General features: G+C 44.2%; 1 protein-coding gene across 1 annotated transcript in view; it reads right to left on the bottom strand.

Annotated features, from left to right (window-relative positions):
- Positions 1 to 241: 241 nt before the first annotated feature.
- LOC134285601 (uncharacterized) overlaps positions 242 to 21,225 on the bottom strand; it is a 381,851-nt gene continuing 360,867 nt past the window's right edge. The window contains exon 2 of the mRNA XM_062846699.1: positions 242 to 660. Within this exon, the coding sequence (XP_062702683.1) occupies positions 290 to 660 (371 nt within the window). The 3' untranslated portion in view covers positions 242 to 289. The remainder of the gene's footprint in view (positions 661 to 21,225) is intronic.

The raw sequence follows: 21,225 nt of genomic DNA, 5'->3' as shown, positions 1-21,225 counted from the left end.
TGAAGAATTTCCATCCTGAGCGATTGCCAGCCATCGCCTTGACCTGTGGCCCAGGTCAAATTTCTGTCGACTTGCTTGATTTCGTTGTTAAGGCTGCGCCACCATGAGCCTCTGGGTCTGCCTCTGCTGCGATGTCCTGCTGGGTTCCAATCTATTGCTTGCTTGCATATTTCGTTTCCGCCGCTGCGTAGAGTGTGGCCAACCCATCTACACTTTCGCTCCCGAATTTCTTTCGCTTTTGATGACATCGACGATGGAGCTCTACGTTGGAGATCCAATTGTGAGGCCACTATGCACGAATTATATACCGCAGGCATCTATTGATGAAGACCTGCAGCCGTTGAGTGTTCTCCACTGATACACACCAGGTTTCACTGGCGTATAGCAGCACAGATTTCACGTTCGAGTTGAAAATTCGGATTTTGGTGCGTTGACTAATCTGGTTGTTTTTCCATACATTTCTTAAACTCGCAAAAGCAGCCCTCGTCTTCTCGATCCGTGCACCTATGTCGATCTTGGTGCCGCCATCGGCCGCCGTTTGGCTACCAAGATATTGGAAGCTTTCAACATTCTCCTCTGATTGCCCAGCTACCGTAAAGCTGGAAGGGTTGACCGTGTTTACATCCAACGATTTGGTCTTGTTGACGTTGATGGTAAGACCTGCCGTCCGAGGAGCGATTGGCAAGATCATCGATCTTGCTCTGCATATCAGAGCGCCGTTGAGCTAGGAGAGCAACATCATTAGCCAATTCGAAGTCATTTAGGTGCTCCATGGTAATGGGCTGCCACATCGGCTCACGATTAGGTTCACGGTAAATCGTACCTACCTGGATCTCGTCGTTTACGATGAGGAACAGTAGCGGTGATAGGACACATCCTTGCCTCACTTTAACAAGGACCGGATGGGATCGGACAAAACACCGTTGTGTAGTACTATGCACGAAAATGCCCTGTACTGTGCTTCAATGAGGCCGATGATTTTCTCAGGAAGACTCTTGCGCCTGAGGGCTTCCCACATGTTTCCGTGATTGAGACGGTCGAAAGCTTTTTCGTAATCAATGAACATCAGGTAGAGAGACTCGTGGAATTCATTGGTTTGCTCCAGTATGATACAGAGCGTGACAATATGGTCCACATAGGATCGTCAGGAACGGAATCCTGCTTGCTGTCAGGTCACCCTTTTTGGGTACCTTTACTAAGACGCCTTGTATCCAGTCGGCCGAAAATGTCCCGGTTTCCCATATGTTGCAGAATAATTGATGCAGTAGTTGTGCGGATACTACAGCGCCAGCTTTGAGCATATCAGCTGATATGCGATCGACCTTTGGGGCCCTGTTCGATTTCATGCTACGGATGGCTGTTTGAAAAAGGTTTCCAAAGTGCTCGAACTTGCGTTTCAACTGGTCGACCCAGCTGGTCAGAAACTGTCCAGACATGTCTTTCACGGAAATCGTAGCATTCATCTTAGTCCCACTAAGGCGATGTGAAACATTGTAGAGGAGACGGATGTCGCCGGTGTTTGCGACTTTTTCGCCTTCGTCGGCTAGAGAGTCCGCCCATGCTCTTTTGTCCCGTTTACATGGGCGTTTCATTTCCTTCTCGAGAGCCGAATAGCGTGACGGGCTACGACTTTGGCTCCTCGTGTTTTCGCTCGCTCTATCGCAGCTTTGGCGTTCCTTCGGTCCTCTATCTTCCTCCAGGTATCACCTGTGATACACTGCTTTCTCCGTGTGCGTATCTCATCCAAATTATTCTCGCTGGTTACGATGAAGGCGTTCTTGATGGCGCTTCATTGATCTTCTACGCTTCCACCTTCTGGAATATTCGCAGCACGATTCTCTAGCTCCTTGACGAAGGACCTCTTCACCGCAGCGTCTTCCAGTCGGCGTGTGTTAAACCGGCGCCCGATTTTCTCCTCCTGTCGATGGATCCTAGCAATGCGCAGTTGGATCTCGCCGATTAGGAGATGATGGTCGGCGCTACGTTTGTTCCGCATGTCCATGTCACTTTGTACACTGGTCGATGAGGAAACAGCGATCCCCAAATCACCATGTTATTGTTGCCACAAAACTCTGCAAACAGCTCTCCGTTTTCGCTCATTTCTCTGAGACCATGGCGTCCCATGACGTGCTCATAATCCGAGTTGTCGTAACCAACCTTCGTAATGAAGTCGCCCATGAGGATCTTGATATCACCTTTGGGAATCTTGTCGACGACAGCATTCAGTTCACTGTAAAAGTTCTCTTTGTCTTGCAATTTGGCAGCATCGATTGGACCGTAACATTGGATCATGGTAAGGTTTCGAACCCGTGTTCTGAATCTGGTCACAATTATCCTCTCATTAATAGGTTCCCACTTAATGGGCGCAGCGTGAGCGTAAGCGCTGAGCAGGAAATCAACTCTGCGGTGGTCAGGAGCGTGTTCACCTCGTAGGCCAGAATAATGCAGAATTTGACCCGACACCAATCTGTGTTCTCCAAAGTTCGGCTAACGGACTTCGCTCAGTCCTAGGATCTCAAGCTTTATACGGCATACCTCATTAGCTAGTTGTGCCAGTGTACCCTGCTAGGCTAGAGTTAATACATTCCAATTTCCAATTATTGTCCGTTGATTCGCGCTAAAAGTCGTTGCCGTTGAATCAGTTCGTAATCTTTCATTTTCGGTTTCTGTAACGGTTTTTGCGTTCAGAAACAGTAGGTTGTTGGCCTAAGGTCCCCTTTCCACATCTCCATTTCATACTCAGCCGCTGGATGCCAGAATAGACGCTGTTTGAGCCGCACCTCCTTAGTGAAGAGACGCTCGAGACGTACCTCCTCAATCTAGCTGAAGTCAGAAGGACAACAGTGCCCATGCTGCACTACCAGCTAATCACACAACTCTTAGCTGGTGGTCTTTGTCATCGCTTGACCCGTGAAAGTATGAGGTAGGAACTTGTGAGGACCAAAGCTACACTCCCGTTCAAAAGTTTGGGGTCACCCCCTCAAAAACATGTCATTTGTTTAGGCCCATATCTCCGCCAATTTGCGTCCGATTTCAAAACCCTAGGTTTCATTCAAAAGATAATAAGTCAAAGAAACTTTGAATATGATTTAAAAGAAAGTTTTTCAAAAAAATTTGTATGTAAACTTAACTCAAAGTTGCCAAATTTTTAAAAAAATGAATATAAACTTACGGCAGTGTCGCTGGAAGTTGGGTCGATGAAATTTTAAGATGAGAGCGGTAAGATGACCCATTTTCTATTAGCTTTCAACTGCGTTTTACAGAACTTAGCTAAAAAATCTAGAAAAAAAATTATTAAGTAAATTAATCGTTGATGACATCGACCAAAAGTTTGGGGTCACCCCTCAATATGATGTATCGGCCAAAAGTTTGGGGTCACTTTCGTAAAACATGGAAAAGTGATTTGGTGATATCTTCGTCATCTATAGTTCAATTTTAATTATTTTTGGCTCATTTCAAAGATAATTAACTAAATTTTCGTTTGATGTCTTCAACTTAACGTATTTAACGATTTTTGTATATAAAAATGTTATGTAAAGTTGGCACATTTTACCACGCTTCAAAAAATGAGGCAACTTTACGTTAAGTTTTAGTATGTAAATTTCAACAAATATGTGTGGTTCAAAGTCTATGCAGTAAGTATCATTCATTTTGTTTCAAATAAGCCAAGAAGAATTAAAATTGAATGAAAGATGAAAAAGATATCAACAAATCACTTTTCCATGTTTTACGATAGTGACCCCAAACTTTTGGCCGATACAGCATTTTGAGGGGTGACCCCAAACTTTTGGTCGATGACATCAAGGATTAATTTACTTAATAACTTTTTTTCTTGATTTTTTAGCTAAGTTCTGTAAAAATCAGTTAAAAGCTAATAGAAAATGGGTCATATTACCACTCTCATCTTAGAATTTGGTCGACCCAACTTCCAGCGACACTGCCGTAAGTTTATATTCATTTTTTAGAAAATTTGGCAACCTTGGGTTAAGTTTACATACAAATTTTTTTGAAAAAGTTTCTTTAAAATCATGTTCAAAGTTTCTTTGACTTATTATCTTTTGAATGAAACCTAGGGTTTTGAAATCGGACGCAAATTGGCGGAGATATGGGCCTAAAAATATGACATGTTTTTGAGGGGGTGACCCCAAACTTTTGAACGGAAGTGTATGTTGGACGCTCTGTTTTTCGACTCGCTGTTTTGCAGTAAAACGGTAAGAGACCTGGAGTACTACGGGTATCGCATAGACGCAAACGATCCGACGTTTAGAGGTCACGCGGGAAGGTAGAAAACGAGTCAAGCGACTCGCATTCCACTTCCTCGGATTCGGAAGAGGTGAATGCTCTAGACGAAAGGTTTAACAAGGACAGCAAGGAAGACCGCAGACAGACAGAGAGGAAAGTGTCGGAGGCTCCAACGCAACTATATGGTCCACTGCACGAATTTATGCTAGCCTGCTCACTCTCACACGAAATTTGACGTTTGAGCGGTGCCGACACCTCTCAAACGTCAAATTTCGTGTGAGAGTAAGCAGGCCAGCATAAATTCGTGCAGTGGACCATACGGTACAGCAATCGGCACAGCAAACAACGAGAGAAACTTCACAAATGCTGTGTTGGAACTGTGAAAAGACAGAGCACATGAGGAGGTATTGCCGAGAAGAGATGCGGATCTTCTGCTATGTTTGTGGAACTCCAGGCAAGTCGTCCGTCGATTGTCCAAACTGTAAAGTTTCCCCGGAAGTCACCGAACGAACAAAAATTAGCGGTAATTAGAGAGAAAACACAAACTTCTCTGAACGGGTACTATGGGTGAGAGAAAGTAAGTTCAACATGAAAACGAAGTTGAACCGCGCTTCTACTACGGCCAGAAGAACTGAGCGAGAGGAAGGCCTTCGTCGTATAGGTACTACGAGTCGAGACCGATCGTTTGGAAATGCTCGGCATTCTTGTGAACACGGCTCTCCCCCTGTCACGGGCACAAAGTACGGAACTGAGTGAAGAGCTACTGATCGGGATGGGTCGTTCCTGCTCGTACATTCGCTCGCTCCATGCACAGAGCTAAAATCGCCCGAGAGGGAAATCGACGCGGCGATGAGGTGGCAGTTTGTGCGCGGATGCGAGTGAGTGAGAAACGTCGGGTAATGGTTTCGTGTAGAGTTGCTCTCGGATTTGAAGAGCGCCGGGGTTCGCGATAGCTGAAGCCGAAGTCGATCATCGTTCTGTTGACAGTGTTGTTGATGCGAAAGCACACGTTTTTCTGCTTGGCAGGTGCGTTTTTGAAAAGTTTTTGGTCGGCTTTTTACGCTGATTTGGAGTTTCGGAGGCCTAATATCTAAATATCTGGAAATGGCCAGTAGGCGGCACGACAATGGCGCAGTGAACGTTCCAGTACGGTAAGTATTTGAAACTCAAAATTCTGGAGTGGCTATTCCCAAAAAAAAAAGTTTTGAATTGTGATGGAATTATGATGAAGAAATTACGACAAGAGAAAAAATATGGCCGACGGGTGGGAAATGGATAAACGAAGACAAAATGGCCATTAGACCTGTTCACTTTTTTTGACCTACCCGTGTCACATCAAATTATCAATCCACATGCAAAAACAAGTCTTCAGTCCAAAATTGAGCCAAATTGATAAAGGTTTAGAGGTGTATCAAATCGATTTTGTGATTTTTCGAGCATTTTCACGAAAATGTACTCCAATATCCAGAAAATTGTACCGAAAAGGTACAGAAAACACCGTTAAAATATAGTTGGAACAATACTCTACAACTTTGTTGAAGACACTACGGTGTTTAAATTGCTTATTTCAAAGTTATTCAACAAGTTTCGTTAAAAAATCGCGAAAAAATCCAATATTTTTACGGTTGTTCATGTAAAAGTCATGTAAATTTACATTGTTTTAAGTGACTAATTTAATTAGCTATTGCTCCTATGTGTTACGAACATTTCGTCCATACATCATTTTAGTGTAGGAATTCGTTTTCATTGACTAATTATCAAAAGTATATCACGTTGATACCAAAAATCGCATAGAGTTGCCAGCACAAAATTAAACAAAGTTACCCATGAAAACGTCATTACATTTCTTTGTCGCATCTGCATCAGTTTCAATTTGGTGTAGATGGTTGAGCATGAGACTGCCGATTCGAAGATTCAAGGTTCGAGCCCTGGAATAGGATTTTTTTTGCGTCTCGATCCAGCTATAAGTTAATGAGACTACGCTCTGCATCTCATTGCAATTTGGCATCATAGCCTTGTTTCGAAACCGTAGAGTGCATAGTAAGAATGAAGTTTCCCTTTATCGTGTAGCTGTGCAGCTTGTGGCTAGATAGATGCAAGTAATCTCCACCGTTGTATGATAAATTTTGCATCCAGAAGCAGTTCCATCATCGTATTGAATTGTTTTAGCTAAATTAATCGGTATCAAACAGATGTCCAATATTTCGTCCAGCTGATCTCGTCGACACGATTGCTTGCCAACAAGTAAACTAAATATCTAGCTAGTCCTGGAATGGGCTTAATTGGCAGGTCCCGGTCATCATTATTTGGGAGATTGCGTGTAAGTCATGGGCTATGGCTCATGGCAGATTCATCATCCTAACTGCTACAAAGAAAGAAAAAAAAAAGTTTATTATGTATTTGAGTTTGAACCTAGGACCTTCTGATCCACAGGCTCGAGCCTTATCATCTGCGCCATTTCTGATACTTGAATCAAAAGACATTAGAATACGATGGCATGACGTCTTAATCATGGGTAACTTTGTTTTAATTCGTGCTGGCAACTCTACGCGATTTTTAGTATCAACGTGACATACTTTTGATAATTAGTCATTGAAAACGAATTCCTACACAAAAACGATGTATGGACGAAATGTTCGTTACACAAAGGAGAAATAGCTAATTAATTTAGTCACGTAAAATAATGTAAAATTACATGGCTTTTATATGTAAAATCGTAAACATATCGTGTTTTTTCGTGATTTTTCCACTAAAATTATTGAATAGCTACGAAATAAGCAATTTAAACATCGTAGTATCTTCGGCAAAGTTGTAGAGTATTGTACTAACTATATCCTAACGGTATTTTCGGCATCCTTTCGGAGCAATTTTCTGGATTTATGAGTAAATTTCTGGGAAAACGGTTAAAAAAAACACAAAATCGATTTGATACACCTTTAAATCTTTATAAATTTGGCTCAATTTTGGACTGAAGACTTGTTTTTGCATGTGGGTTGATAATTTGATGTGTCACGGAGAATCGGAGAAAAAAAGTTTCAAAGTGAACAGGTCTAATGGCCATCCACGTGGCAAAACAAATGAGCAATCAGTTAACGCTTGATAAAAAATTGTGGTGAAATTCTAATGAAAAGTTTTTTATTTAAGTTGGTGATTGGCAATGAAAGAAAAGTAGAATTAACGAAGTGGATTTTGATTTGTTCTGGCTGAAGTTGAATTAGGCAAAAGAAAGGCATGGTATAAGAAGGAAAGTGTGTGTATGAAAGTAGGTAGAAGAACAGACGATAACGGAGTGATGTGACTAAATGAATTGGTAAAAAAGGCAAACGACACAAACCACCCAAGATCGTCTCAACAGGTTACGTCGGGAAACTAGAGGAGGAGTTTACAGACGGGAACGACGACATTCCAGCGTTTCGAATAGTTCGCACATCCGAACGTGTAAGTGGAGAAGAAGCAGTATTGTGTGAAATAACGGCCACGGCGGAGAGATGTCCTCATTTATGGTGCGTATCTTTGATACGGATTATGATGCATTGTTCGACTCGGGGGCTAGCATCTGTGTTACTACTTACTAGTGTTACCAACAACAGAACGGAATGGTCTTACGATGAGGGAGAGACCGATACGAATCGTGACGGCAGACAAGACGGTTCACAAAAGTCTCGGATACGTTCAGCTTCCGATCGAGTTCAATGGAATTACGAAGATTGTTTCAGTCCTCGAAGGAGCGAACGGATTTGAGAATATTAACACGGTAAGCAGATAAAATGCTGAGTTGGATGTGAAGTCCATCACGATTCTGCTGATCCAGTCGCTTCCAGTGATACAGAAAACGGGACCAGATGAAACGTTGGACATCCCGGCGTTAGAATTGCCGGAACTATCGCAGACGACACCTGAAACTGGGGAAACGGAACACGAACTGCGACGCGATGAACGAGCAGAGTTAACCGAAGCGATTAGAATGTTACCGTGCACCACAGAGAACCGGTTACGAAGAACGTCTCTTATGCAGCACGAGATTATGCTGAAAAAGGAGGCGAAACCACGCAGGCAACTGCTAAATATATCGATGCCCTCCGGTTATTTAAGCCGACATGGAAGCTGAGATTGAGCTCAGGGGGAGCGACATTAGTTTTTCCAAGCCGAAAACCCCAAAAAAATCCGAAAAAAGTAAAAAAAAAAAACCGCAAAATTTTTACGGGTTTTAGCGACTTTTTTGAGCTTTTTTCAGATTTTTTGAGTTTTTTGGCTTGGCAAAACTAATGTCGCTCCCCCTGGATTGAGCGGTACAAGAAAATGGACGCTATCGAAAAATGTTTAAGCGAGTGGGCGAGTAGATTGATCCCAGTGAGGAAATCCAATGGGAAGCTGCGAGTCTATCTAGATTCACGAAAGATCAAAAAGGGCTCATATCCTGGGAGAGATGATGAGAGATGAGAGATGATATTCACATGGGAGAGATAAAAAGAAAATCGGGTTAAGTACTGTTCCTTTGAATTCCACTAAGAATTTGCATCCTTTGACAGATACGTATTTCGACCTCAACTGTAAGGTCGTCTTCAGTGTCTTGTACTTGACGATCAACTTTTCAGTGAAAACCAACATTCGGCTCTTTAGATTTATGCTCTTGAAAATTCGAGATGTGGCTTCGTTATATATTCACCTTAAATGCTCTCTACGGAGTGATGAAGGGACATTTAATTCCACCAAGATTAATACATACTCTGAACAACATCCGAGCGCAATTTCTACCAAACGCATCGGCAGTAGAGAATGCATCCCCATAGACATTCCTGTTTTAGGACCGTCTATCGATTGAGCTCGTGGTTTTCTGTCCTAGTGTGTGGTAAACAATTCTGCCAAATCTAGCTCCGGCCGATGTAGGCGAGCACAACTTGTAGCTACTGTTTTAATTACCAGGACAAAAACCTGGGTAATCGTATCCCGCGTGCACGGTTTTGCATTTGTGGATTACCTTCCGAACAAGTTTTCCCGAAATAGGAGGTTGAAGCAATTTGCATCCATGCGGGTGGTGGTCCTTCTCGCTCTATCTCCGGTCAGTCCAATGTGATTTTGCGGTAGGTCGGTAGTTGTTCCGTTGCCGGCTTCGTCGGTATAGTTCATAGGAAACTTTCTAATCGGTACCGGGGATATGAGCCGGAGAGTAGCTTTCAACTGCACTAGCAAGGATTGGATTTTTCGTTTGCATATGTGCATGGGCCGAACCGTTTTGCAACGGTTCCTTATACTAGTGGCACACTGCGATTCCGAATGGTAATCCAGAGGGAAGTGCATGAATTAAAAGTTGGTTAATCTGCACTCTAGTGCAATTAGTGTCTGGTGAAACTTGTTTGCGAAGTGTGCCTACCGCCCGAGGAAGTTTGAAATGCACTTGCTTGAATTATGCTCATCAGAAACGTTCCATTAGGATCATTGGTGTCAATCAATTCTATTAGACGATAGCATTCAATCTTGCTCATCGGTGGTGACCACCTGGTACCTGAACCGTCTTGACCTCAGTTACCAGACGATTTTGTAGATTCGCATCATCTATCGCTTCAGAATTTTGGTCGCTATAGGCTTTTGGAGACATCTACGTTAAAGAGTATCAATAAGTAAATGGTAGATCTATTTTCTCACTGGGGTTATGAACTCATAATTGACGATCATTTGAAATTTCAAATGCTGTCAACCTCAGAACTTTAACATTTACAATATCCCAGAGGGGTCGATTAAAATTGTGTCATCGTTGAAAGAATCCTCGGTACAGAAAACACAAACGAAAACACAGACATAAAATTGCCTCCCATATGACAAGTAAACATACTGCACTCTTTTTGATTGACAGCTTGTTATCACAGGACAGAGCAAAAGAATCCGCATAACCCACGGATTGGATCCCACGCACGCAATTTGGTAGCCATCCCGCCTGAAGGCGAAAATCGCAATCGTATCGCTTACCATCGCACATCACCATTGCCGATGCTGTTGCCGCCGTCGTCCGAAATCACGAAACGTGGAATATGTGCGGGTCGTCAAAATAAATACCACATGTGTTTATCCTCGTTATCTATTTAAATATATGCAAATCTTGATGGAGCGACCGGTCCGTCGTCGTCCTGTACATACTCAGCATGGAAGAGTGTGATCGATGAAGGATTTATTCATTTTGATGTAGGTCGTCCATGAAGCAACAGATGAACATAACGCTGAGTAAACTTTTATCCACGCGTCAATCGTCATGCTTTTTTTATGTCACATAGATTGCCATATCCATAAAGCCGAATAAAAAAACGGTCTGATATACAACAAGACCAAACTGATGGCTAGGGATGCAGAATGGTGAGTAGTGTGGGACACGCTTGTATGGAAAAAATGAATCCTCGCTCCAGTCGACTTTTTAGAACGCATTTAGGTCCCATATGAACTGTACAAAATTTCAGCGCAATCGGTGAAACTATAATTTAGCGCAAGCGGTTCAAAGTTTACATAGAATTTACTATAGGAAAAGTTACATTTTCAAACAAAAAATCCCAGAGGTCGCCCCTTGTCTCCTTAATTCAAATCGATCAACGTTTCTTGTAGCAAAATCATTTATGAAACTTTCCTTCGAAGACCGCAAAACAATTGGATGCTTGTGGAAAAAGTTATTGATTTATTACCGATTAGTGATCCGACGAACGGCTTTTTGTTTTGTTTTATCAGCAGCACTGTAACTGCTGCCTTGGCTGCTGCTGTTTCTGGGGGTGGTGATGCCACCCGCCACCCCATGCAGCAACGGCAGCAGCAGTGCTGCTGATAAAACAAAACAAAAAGCCGTTCATCGGATCACTAATCGGTAATAAATCAATAACTTTTTTCACAAGCATCCAATTGTTTTGCGGTCTTCGAAGGAAAGTTTCACAAATGATTTTGCTACAAGAAGCGTTGATCGATTTGAATTAACGAGACAAGGGGCGACCTCTGGGAATTTTCATCTGAAAGTGTAACTTTTCCCATAGTAAATCCTATGAAAACTTTGAACCACTTGCGCTAAATTATAGTTTCACCGATTGCGCTGAAATTTTGCACAGTTCATATGAGACCTAAATGGAATCGAAAAAGTCAAATGGAGCGAGAATTTGATGTTTGTCCCATACTAATGGTGAGCCGATAAGGAGAGCGTCCAACATTGTTCTGGTCCTCACAAGTCCCTACCTTATGCTTCCACGGGTCAAGCGATGACAAATATCGCCAGCTAAGAGTTTTGTGCTTAGCTGGTAGTGCAGTCTGGGTATTGTTGTCCAATTGAATTCAGCTAGATTCCGGAGGAGAAGAAGAGGCGGCTAGGCCAAGGCCAAGCCCTCGCAGGTGGAAGACATCATACTTCGACGAAGAGGTATTTAGGGAGGCGCTCCGGCGCACAGTGCTGCGAATGTATGGAACTGCAGGACAAAAATCATAACTAACGTACCATTCATTTTTTCTCAATAGTGTCTTCGGTGAAGTTGACAAACTTGATAAAAGCTACAATTTGCATAAATGTCCTATGTTTTATTCATAATGGCTTAAGTGTCTTAAACGCCAATTTATTTTAATCTTGCTGATTTTTTTTCTAGAATGCAGTTTAGGCAACTGTATAAACATATGGATCATAAGAAAAAGGTAATTAAAAGAATAACTTATTCATCAAACTTTATTCTCACCGAGCATTTTGTTTCTTGAAGGTCATGCGTTTGGCCATTTCATGTCCAGTTGCATACTTTAAAACTGGAGAAATCGTTGAAGTTTACCCTTAAGGACAAACGTCTTGAAATCCCGCTTCAACAGTGCATCAGAACTTCAAAAGCACAAATCTCAAGAAGCAAGCTTCACACAACAGTGTATTTCATTATTCTGTTCTTGCTCACTCGTGACAAGCTTAAAATAAGAAGATTAGGTGCGCTGGTTTTGTTTACGAAGAGATTTGTGCCCTCGAAATCGTGAGTAGGTGCCAAAGTCGGCCATTGTGGCGGCCATTTTGGGATTCTAACAAGTCTGTCCTTAAATTATTCGTAGAAATCAGCAGTTTCATAAGGAAACGTGAGAACAATATAAATTGATACAATTTTCGTTTGAATGGATCAGAAAAGAACAGTTGATCAAAAGTATCTTCGATTTTAAATATAAATACATCACTTGGAAAAAGCTCGATTACTAACAAATTGGCAAATAAAAGCAGCTGGAGTCGAATTCAGTATTCAGCGGACACTGTAAAGAAAACATGGTGAAAAATTCAGAGAGGTCTTTTGAGGTCATTTTTTGTTTCATCAATTTGAATTTTGGGGTCGATTTTCCTCTACGTCATATAGTACTTACATTATGACATTTTATTTTCACAAATATCAAAATATGTTGCCGTGCTAAATGAAAAAATAGATTCTACTGGTGTGTTGTAAACCTTTCATTTTGATTTTCACTGAAAACATAACCGTTTAATAATGTTGAGCTAAGTCAAAGATGAATCTGTTTTATAAAATACTAGCTGTCCCGGCAAACTTTGTCTTGCCAAGCTGTGATGGTTTGACAACTGTAGAGCTCATAACGTCACCGCCCTCTAGATTGGTTTCATTTCGATCGTGTTGATTTCCTTCCCAGCTCATAAAAAAATCAGTACTTTATCAATTTTCTTATTTTTCTAGTTGGTTTTCGTAACTTTTTATACATATAAACACAGCCACCACGAATACGAACCAAACCGTGCAAGGGTCATGCTGATTGGTTTATCCGTTCTTGAGTTTTGTTGCCTCAAAGAAACTCCAAACTCATTTTTATATATATAGATTATAGATTATTTTTCTATGGATAACGAAAACACTGTTTGGTACTCTAGTTTTTTTTGTATAATAAACACGATCTTCAAGCCTATAATGGTCGAGCAACATACTTGAAGCATGTATGAACAGCATGGCATACTAGATTGAATAAAATTTTGAAGCCGATTTTTCCACTTTTGTCTATGGGGCGCAGCACTGTGCGGCGTGAGCGAAACTTAATCGGTTTAGACGGCGACGAGTTGGTAGCGGTGCTCTCACGTGCGTGTGATGCGACCATGCCTAGGCGAGTCCACCCTAGAAATGGGAGGCCACCGGCTTACTGGTAGACCGACGCGATTGCGGACCTGCGCCGCGCCTGCCTACGGGCTAGGCGGCGGATGCAGCGAGCACGATCAGAGGAAGAGCGAAACGAACGGCGGGTGGTGTTCGCCGCTGCAAAAGCCGCGCTCAAGACCGAGATAAGAGCAAGCAAAAAGGCCTGCTTTGAGGGTCTCTGTCAGAGTGCCAATACGAACCCGTGGGGGTGACGCCTACAGGATCGTTATGGCCAAGATGAGAGGTGTGATGGCTTCTACAGAGCAATCTCCAGAGATGTTGGAGGGGATCATTGGAGGACTTTTTTCCGCGTCATGATTCTAGTCCTTGGCCTCCTTTCGTAGGACAGCCGGGGACTGGGGCTGGCGATGAGGAGAGGGTCACCGATGTGGAACTTGCGGGGATCGCTAAGTCCCTTAGCGTAGGTAAGGCCCCAGGTCCGGACGGAGTTCCGAACCTGGCCTTAAAAGTAGCTATTGCAGAGGCTCCCGAGATGTTCAGGTCTGCTATGCAGAAATGCCTGGACGAGGGAGTTTTCCCAGAAGCTTGGAAAATTCAGAGCCTGGCACTATTGCCAAAGGCGGGGAAACAACCCGAAGACCCGTCGGCATATAGACCAATATGCTTGATTGACACGGCGGGGAAGGTGCTCGGAAAGATCATCCTCAATAGAATGTTGAGGTTCACGGAGGGCGAAAATGGTCTTTCGAGCAACCAGTACGGCTTCCGGAAGGGGAGGTCCACCGTGGACGCTATCTTGTCGGTTACAAAAACCGCCGAGAAAGCACTCGAGCCTAAGAGGAGGGGAATCAGCTTCTGCGCGGTAGTGACTCTGGATGTAAGGAATGCGTTTAATAGCGCCAGCTGGTCTGCTATTGCTGATGCGCTCTTGCGTCTGGGGATACCGGAGTACTTGCACAAGATTCTTAAAAGCTACTTTCAGAATCGCGTACTAGTTTACGACACTAAGGTGGGTCGGAAGTGCTTTCACATAACCTCCTCTGGAGCCGGCCTTTTGATACTTGATACCTGATACGCTCTGTGGGCCGCCTGAAACACGAAGCAGTAAAGGTTGTATTACATTTGTGATGAATGCGTCAAATGCAAAGTTATTGTTGGTAGACGGAACCGAGCACGACATGATTCTTCTACACAGCTAATCGTGTTCGGCAATTTTTACCGAAATCTCAACCGCTGAGCGTTCAGTAAAGGGTTTTTAACGAAATTCTGTAAAACATACAAAATTTCGGTAAAATGTTATCGTTTATCTGTCAAACTCTAACGAATTTCGGTAAAAGTAGCTACCTTTACCGATTTTTTTTCCTGTAAAACAAACTTAACGGTTGAGATTTCGGTAAAAGATTACCGAAGTCGGTGATTTTTTTTTAACTGTGTAGATACTAAGGTCACGATAGATTGGGAGCCTTGAAAATAGTGAAGTAATGTGACTACCTTGGATCTGTTGCTACCAGAGATTTACAGGGCTACTTCGCAGCCACAGAATCTCTTATTTCCTCCCCGCAACAAATTTTGTTGTAATATGAAACCCCACGAGCTCAACTCAACGATGTTCTGTTTCTTTAAAATTCACGCCTTCTTCAAACAAAATTTTCATTTGAATGGTTTGCCACATAAGAAAATCTACGATGCACTTGTCAAATGTCAGCTTATCAATCATGCACTCGATTGGATGCAAATTCCCCGAAGTCTTCTGCCATAAGATCAGTGCAATCCCACCTGATTGCAAAGTTTGCTACATAGTTCGATTCCGGGAAACTTCGTAGCCAGTCAGTCAGCCAAGCTCGGTAAGCTCGCCTCATCTCTTTCTCGAGCTCAATTCAAGCAAAGCAAAAATTTCCCCGTGGTCTTGGATTACCCACCGTTAGAGCGACGACGACGGTGATACTTCTCCTAGCTCAGTGCAAACGAAGTGCGCGATTAGTTTCCGTCCGAAGCAAATGCAAAACTTTGCACGCCGGAAGTCGGAAGCGTTCGCACCAAGACCAGCCAGAAGAGGACCAAGATTTTTAAAAGCAAAATAAACTAGGTTAAGTGATTTTCGAATCCATCACACGACGACGACGACGGCGGCGGCGACCACGCATCGGAAGTGATTGGAGATCCGAAATGTTCTTGTTTGTTAGCTCCGAGCGAGGAAAGCTTTTCCGGCGTGTTTCGGGGCTGTGGGGGTGAAGCGGGCGAGGCTGAATTTGCTCTGTCAGTGGCAGATTGTTTCTGGGATTCATAGTCAAAATTTTGCACGATTTCTTGATGTCACTTTTTAGCGTACCTTCGAGGGGAATGCCTCAGAATTTAAAACAAAACTGTTCAATTTAAGGTACGGTAAAGGCTGAAGAAATAAAATAGATCCTTAGCTTTTTCCCAGCAATACCTATCCTCACTCGCCACGTTAAGGTCATTAACGTAACCAAAACCGTAGTACCAGTTACCACCAACTCGTTTTCTATAGAGACAAGGATCTGTCTCACAGTGCTCGAATCCATCCGCTTGAATGTTGGAGGCTAGTCCACCCTTACGCAGTTTTGCACACCGTTCATCGTTGCTTTAATCAGTCTAGTCAGCTTCCCAGGAAAGCCGTTTTCGTCCATGACTCTCCACAGCTCTGCGTGGTCGATACTGTCGTATTCCGCTTTGAAGTCGATGAACAGGTGATGGGTTGGGAACTGGTATTCACGGCATTTCGGGAGGATTTGCCGTTGTCAACCGGCCGTCGATGAAGCCAGCTTGATAACTTCCCACGAACTCAGACGACAGACGACGGTAGATGATCTGGGATAGCACTTTGTAGGCAACATTTAAAATAGTGATCGCCCTTAATTTCTCACATTCCAAATGATCACCTTTCTTGTGAATGGGGCAGATTACCCCTTCCTTCCACTCCTCCGGTAGCTGTTCGGTTTTCCAGATCCTGACTATCAGCCGATGGAGACAGGTGGTCAACTTTTCTGGGCCCATCTTGATGAGTTCAGCTGCTTTGTTGGTTTTGAGCTGGTGAATGGCATCCTTAACTTCCCTCAGCGTGGGAGTTGGTTCATTTCCGTCCTCCGCTGCACTGGCGTCGTCGTTTCCTCCGTTGCCGTGGGCTCCCGTGCCTACGTTCTCCACGCCGTTCAGGTGCTGATCGAAGTGCTGCTTCCACATTTCGATCACCTGACGTCCGTCCGTCAAAAGGCCTCCGTATTTATCCCTGCATATTTCGGATCGCGGCGCGAACCCTTTGCGGGATGCGTTGAGCTTCTGATAGAACTTCCGTGTTTCTTGGGAACGGCACAGCAGTTCCATTTCTTCACACTCCGCTTCTTACAGGCGGCGCTTTTCTCCCGAAATAGGCGGGTCTGCTGTTTCCGCTTCTGATTGTAACGTTCCACGTTCTGTCGAGTCCCTTGCTGCAGCATTACCGCCCTCGCTGTGTTCTTCTCCTCCAAAACCGTTCTGCACTTTTCGTTGAACCATTCGTTCCGTCGATTCCGTTCCACGTACCCGATGGTGCTTTCGGCTGCGCCGTTGATGGCTGCTTTCACTGTACTCCAGCAGTCCTCTAGAGGGGCCTCATCGAGCTCGCCCTCGTCTGGCAATGCGGCCTCGAGATTCTGCGCGTATGCTGAGGCGACATCCGGTTGTTTCAGTCGCTATAGGTTGTACCGTGGCGGTCGCTGATACCGTACATTGTTGATGACGGACAGTTTTGGGCGCAGTTTGACCATCACCAGATAGTGGTCGGAGACGATGTTGGCGCCACGATAGGTCCTGATGTCGATCATGTCGGAGAAGTGCCGTCCGTCAATCAGAACTTGGTCGATTTGAGATTCCGTCTGCTGTGGTGATCTCCAGGTGTAACGATAAGGGAGGCTGTATTGGAAAAAGGTGCTAAGTATGGCCATATTTTATGAAATTTACGAAATTTATGGAGTCGTTGGCCGTTTTCGTTCGTCTGTTGGTGGGCGGTGATCTCACCAATCGTCGGTCTGAAGTCCTCCTCCTGCTCTATCTGAGCGTTTAAATCTCCTATGATGATCATGACGTCGTAGCTTGGGCAGCGGTCGTACTCGCGTTCGAGCTGCGCGTAAAATGCGTCCTTGTCATCATCAGTACTTTCGGTGTGTGGACTGTGCACGTTTAGTATGCTGAAGTTGAAGAATCGGCCCTTGATCCTCAACCTGCACATTCTTTCGTCGATCGGCCACCAACTGATCACGCGCGTCTGCATATTACCCATCACGATGAAAGCTGTTCCCAGCTCGCGTGTGTTGCCGCAGCTCTGGTAGATGGTATGATTACCTCTAAACATTCGCACCATGGATCCTGTCCAACACACCTCCTGCAGCGCTACGATGCCGAACCCGCGGTCCTTCAGTAGATTGGCGAGTATTCGGGTGCTCCCAATGAAGTTGAGAGACCGGCAGTTCCACGTACCGAGTTTCCAATCGCAAGTCCTTTTTGTTCGCTGGGGTCGTTGCCGGTGGTCTCGGTTCGTATTATTCTGTTGCTGATATTCCTTTACAATGTTTTTTTTTACGGCTGACTCGTAGGGCCTGACACCAACCCCCTACTTTCCGGAGGACCATAGTGCACAGTTGAGCTTCAAGTCCTTCCCTGGCACTCGGACGTAAATCAACCGCCCCTAGCATGGGGATCAGACGCTGTTGTTAGCCGCTCCTCATGGAGAACAGACGCTCAAGCTTACCGAAGCAAACCCCTCCCCCCCCCGTCCCTGTCAGCTTTCGATCAAAGTTGCTACCGGGGTTGGTTTGTAACGATTGACTAGCTCAGTCTATATGCTCTCAGGGTCTTGCTTACCTGCTCTGAGAGGACTCACTTCCCAATACTCGCCGAGCATCAAAAACATCAACAGCGGACTTCACACAGTGAAAACAAAGACATTTCTCATAATTACAATTATTATGTACACAGAAATACACTAACTTAACATCTAGTTTATTAATTAAAAACAATGACAAAGGGGGGGGGGGGGGGGGGTACAGAGTTACAGCAACCGTTGGGGCCCATTGATGTGTTGGCACGAGGAGAGAGTAGATGAAGTTTGATACTTGCCGATCAGCTGCAGCTCGGATCGGCTTCTAATTTCCAGGATTGAGCCAGAACAAATCCGGCTTTTTGGAGTATTTGTCGCCATCTTGGTTTTGTGGAGGCTGGACATATTCCGCTACGTTGACGTCCCACGTGCTCGCCGGCGGGGCAACAACACCTAGGATATAGAGCACTAGTGGGCGGGGCGAACCCACCGGCCCCACTAGGCTCGCACCGCAATAACTATGGTTGTCACACACCCGTCGCGTGTGGCTCCACGATAACGATGGGGGCTCGTGGGTCACCAGCACGGAGCTCGCCAACTGTTCACAAAAGGGGGGGGGGGTCAAGTCGTTCGCCCACTAACGTAATTCTCTGCAACCAGTTCTCGACCTAACGTTCCAGATTTTCTTCTCTTCCGCATTTCACAGGTGCTTAACTCTCTAGAATTGTAGACTTCGCCATCTCCCAGTTCACTAGGGTTTACCCGGCTTCTGGACGTAAAAACACGCGTCCGACTTTTTCTGGTTTCTGGACAATCAACACGCGTCCGTCTTCCATGAAAGACCAAACTGTTCTCCCTCTCGCAGCACCTAAACTTCCTCTCCCCTCATTCATTATTTTCTCTCTTCGTGCATAGTTCGTTTCTCTCTCTCTTCCAACGTATGAGCAATGATACCAACATTAGCATTAGTTCAGTTATGATGAGTATCAGCTCGTTGACCTAATGTCGAGGGGTTTATTGCAAGGTAGTTCTGGGATTCGAATCAGCAGTTACGGACATGTAGATGACTCCCCCCTAAAAAGCTACGTCATTTATGGACGCCCCCTAAGCTCAAGTACTTCCTTGAACACAGCTGGCTGTCCACTTTACTCACGGTTCCCCCACAAGTCCAATCCAAAGAAGGAAAAAAAACGAGATCAAAACCACTTCGGTTTGCAAATTGAATTATCAACGAGCGGATCGGATGGGGAGAACTGCCATACCACACAGCATGTTCGATTTTGCCTTTGCCTGGAAGCATCTCCCGGAAAGATAAGTATTTTATTTTGAAGTGGGAACTTTGCTTTCCCTCCGGTGCGGTGCCTTGAACTGGGACCGCAGTTTGGTGCGTGGGGTGAAGAGGACCAATAAGTTTATGTTGGTCACCATCAAACAAATAGAGGTGCGGGTTGGCAAATGGTTAATTGATTTCAGTTCTCCAACTCCTGCGGGAGAAAAGGGCGTGTGAGAAGAGCACTGACTGAAGTTGTGAACGAGTCATCCTTTTTTTTGGAAATATTTGTCTTTGTCCGAAACGCAGACGTGAAAAGGTTGGTTATTTGTGGCATGGAAGAATCATTTACTGCCTCAAGAGCTTTCTGTATTTGTGGTTTAAATTTAATTACGCGAGAGTAGTCGTAATTTGAACGTTAAACGTGAGTTTATCTTCCCTTTTAAAATCAGATTTGCGGAAACTGTGTTGGAAATCAAATTACTTTGGAAAAAGCGCTACTTAAGGCTTTCCATTTGGAATCACATCAAAGAAACATAAACACAACTCCAAAAGCTCTTTCCCATGAGATTTGCTTGACTTTTCTTGGAATCAAAGCATTTTCGTTCCTGTCTCAGGATTTGAATGCAAAAATCAATTTGTGAAAACTTGTAGTTATCAACTGTGGAAGTTCTGGTAGAGCTCAAAGCTGAGAAGCGGGCTCTCTCCTAGAAATCGAGAGAAGACTTCCAAATCATCATAGACTGCCCTACCAAAACGTTCTCAAGTATGTACCGGATTCCCGATTCTGTCCGTGTTTACTTATGCAGCAATAACATTTTTCCTAGCACGTCACGACCCATTCGAGGGTGAAGGTGTGCTATAACTAAGGATATGCATGCATCCATGCGGGGCGAAGAAGGTTCCAGGAAATGAACAAAGGGCGATGGTACATGGTCGTGGTCGCGCTTCAACTACCATCGTAGGTATCTACTGTTTCCACGCTCTGTCGAATTGCAACCGTGAAGGTATACCGATGTGTGGGGGCTATTTTAAATATGGTGTGAATTTGAAAATACACCCCAAAACAGACACAACATTGCTTTGAGCAAGACCGTGTCAATGAAGTCGAATTGTTTCGCTATTGTTCCAGGTGTAGAATAGGGAGCAGTTACTGAGTGGTCGCCCATTCCTTTTTTTGTGCAAAAGTCAGTTGTCTGGCAATAATCGGTCAGGCTTGGCTGGATCGGACAACGATTTGGCAGTCATTTTGCTTCTGACAAGTAAGGATGGAATTGCAAGTATGGTATAAAAGCTGGAGTCGATGCTAGAGTTATAATGATGCGCGTCAGTTTAGGCTTCGACTTCAGCGCCAAAGCATCCTTCAATTGGCTGAAATTTTTGGAAAACATGAACGCATCTACGAACATAATTCTGCATCGCATTATGCGTTTTGATTGCATCGGAGGTGCGGTGTGCTGATATTAGCCGAGTTTGGGTTGCAAAAGGGTCAGTCGACAACCTCGAGCGCCCATCATAGTGATAGTCCTTACAAATTCCTGCCTCATGATTCCACGGGTCAAGCGATAACAAATACCGCCAGCTAAGAGTTGAGTGCTTAGCTGGTATTGCTGGCTGGACACTGTTATCCTTCTGACTTCAGCTAGATTAAAGAGGTACATCCCGAGCGTCAGATCTACAAGGAGGTGCGGCTCAAATAGCGTCTGTTCTGGAATCCAGCGGCTGAATATGAAGCACTTTCTTCCCCCGCAAAGATATCCATAAAGTCACCCGACCTTCAAACAAAAAATCAAATCGACCACATTCTAATCGACGGTAAATTCTCC

The sequence above is a fragment of the Aedes albopictus genome, chromosome 1, assembly GCF_035046485.1.
Source record: "Aedes albopictus strain Foshan chromosome 1, AalbF5, whole genome shotgun sequence".
NCBI classification, from domain to species: domain Eukaryota; kingdom Metazoa; phylum Arthropoda; class Insecta; order Diptera; family Culicidae; genus Aedes; species Aedes albopictus.
Note: the sequence above shows the minus strand (reverse complement) of the source record. Positions and strands in the feature narration are given on the sequence as shown.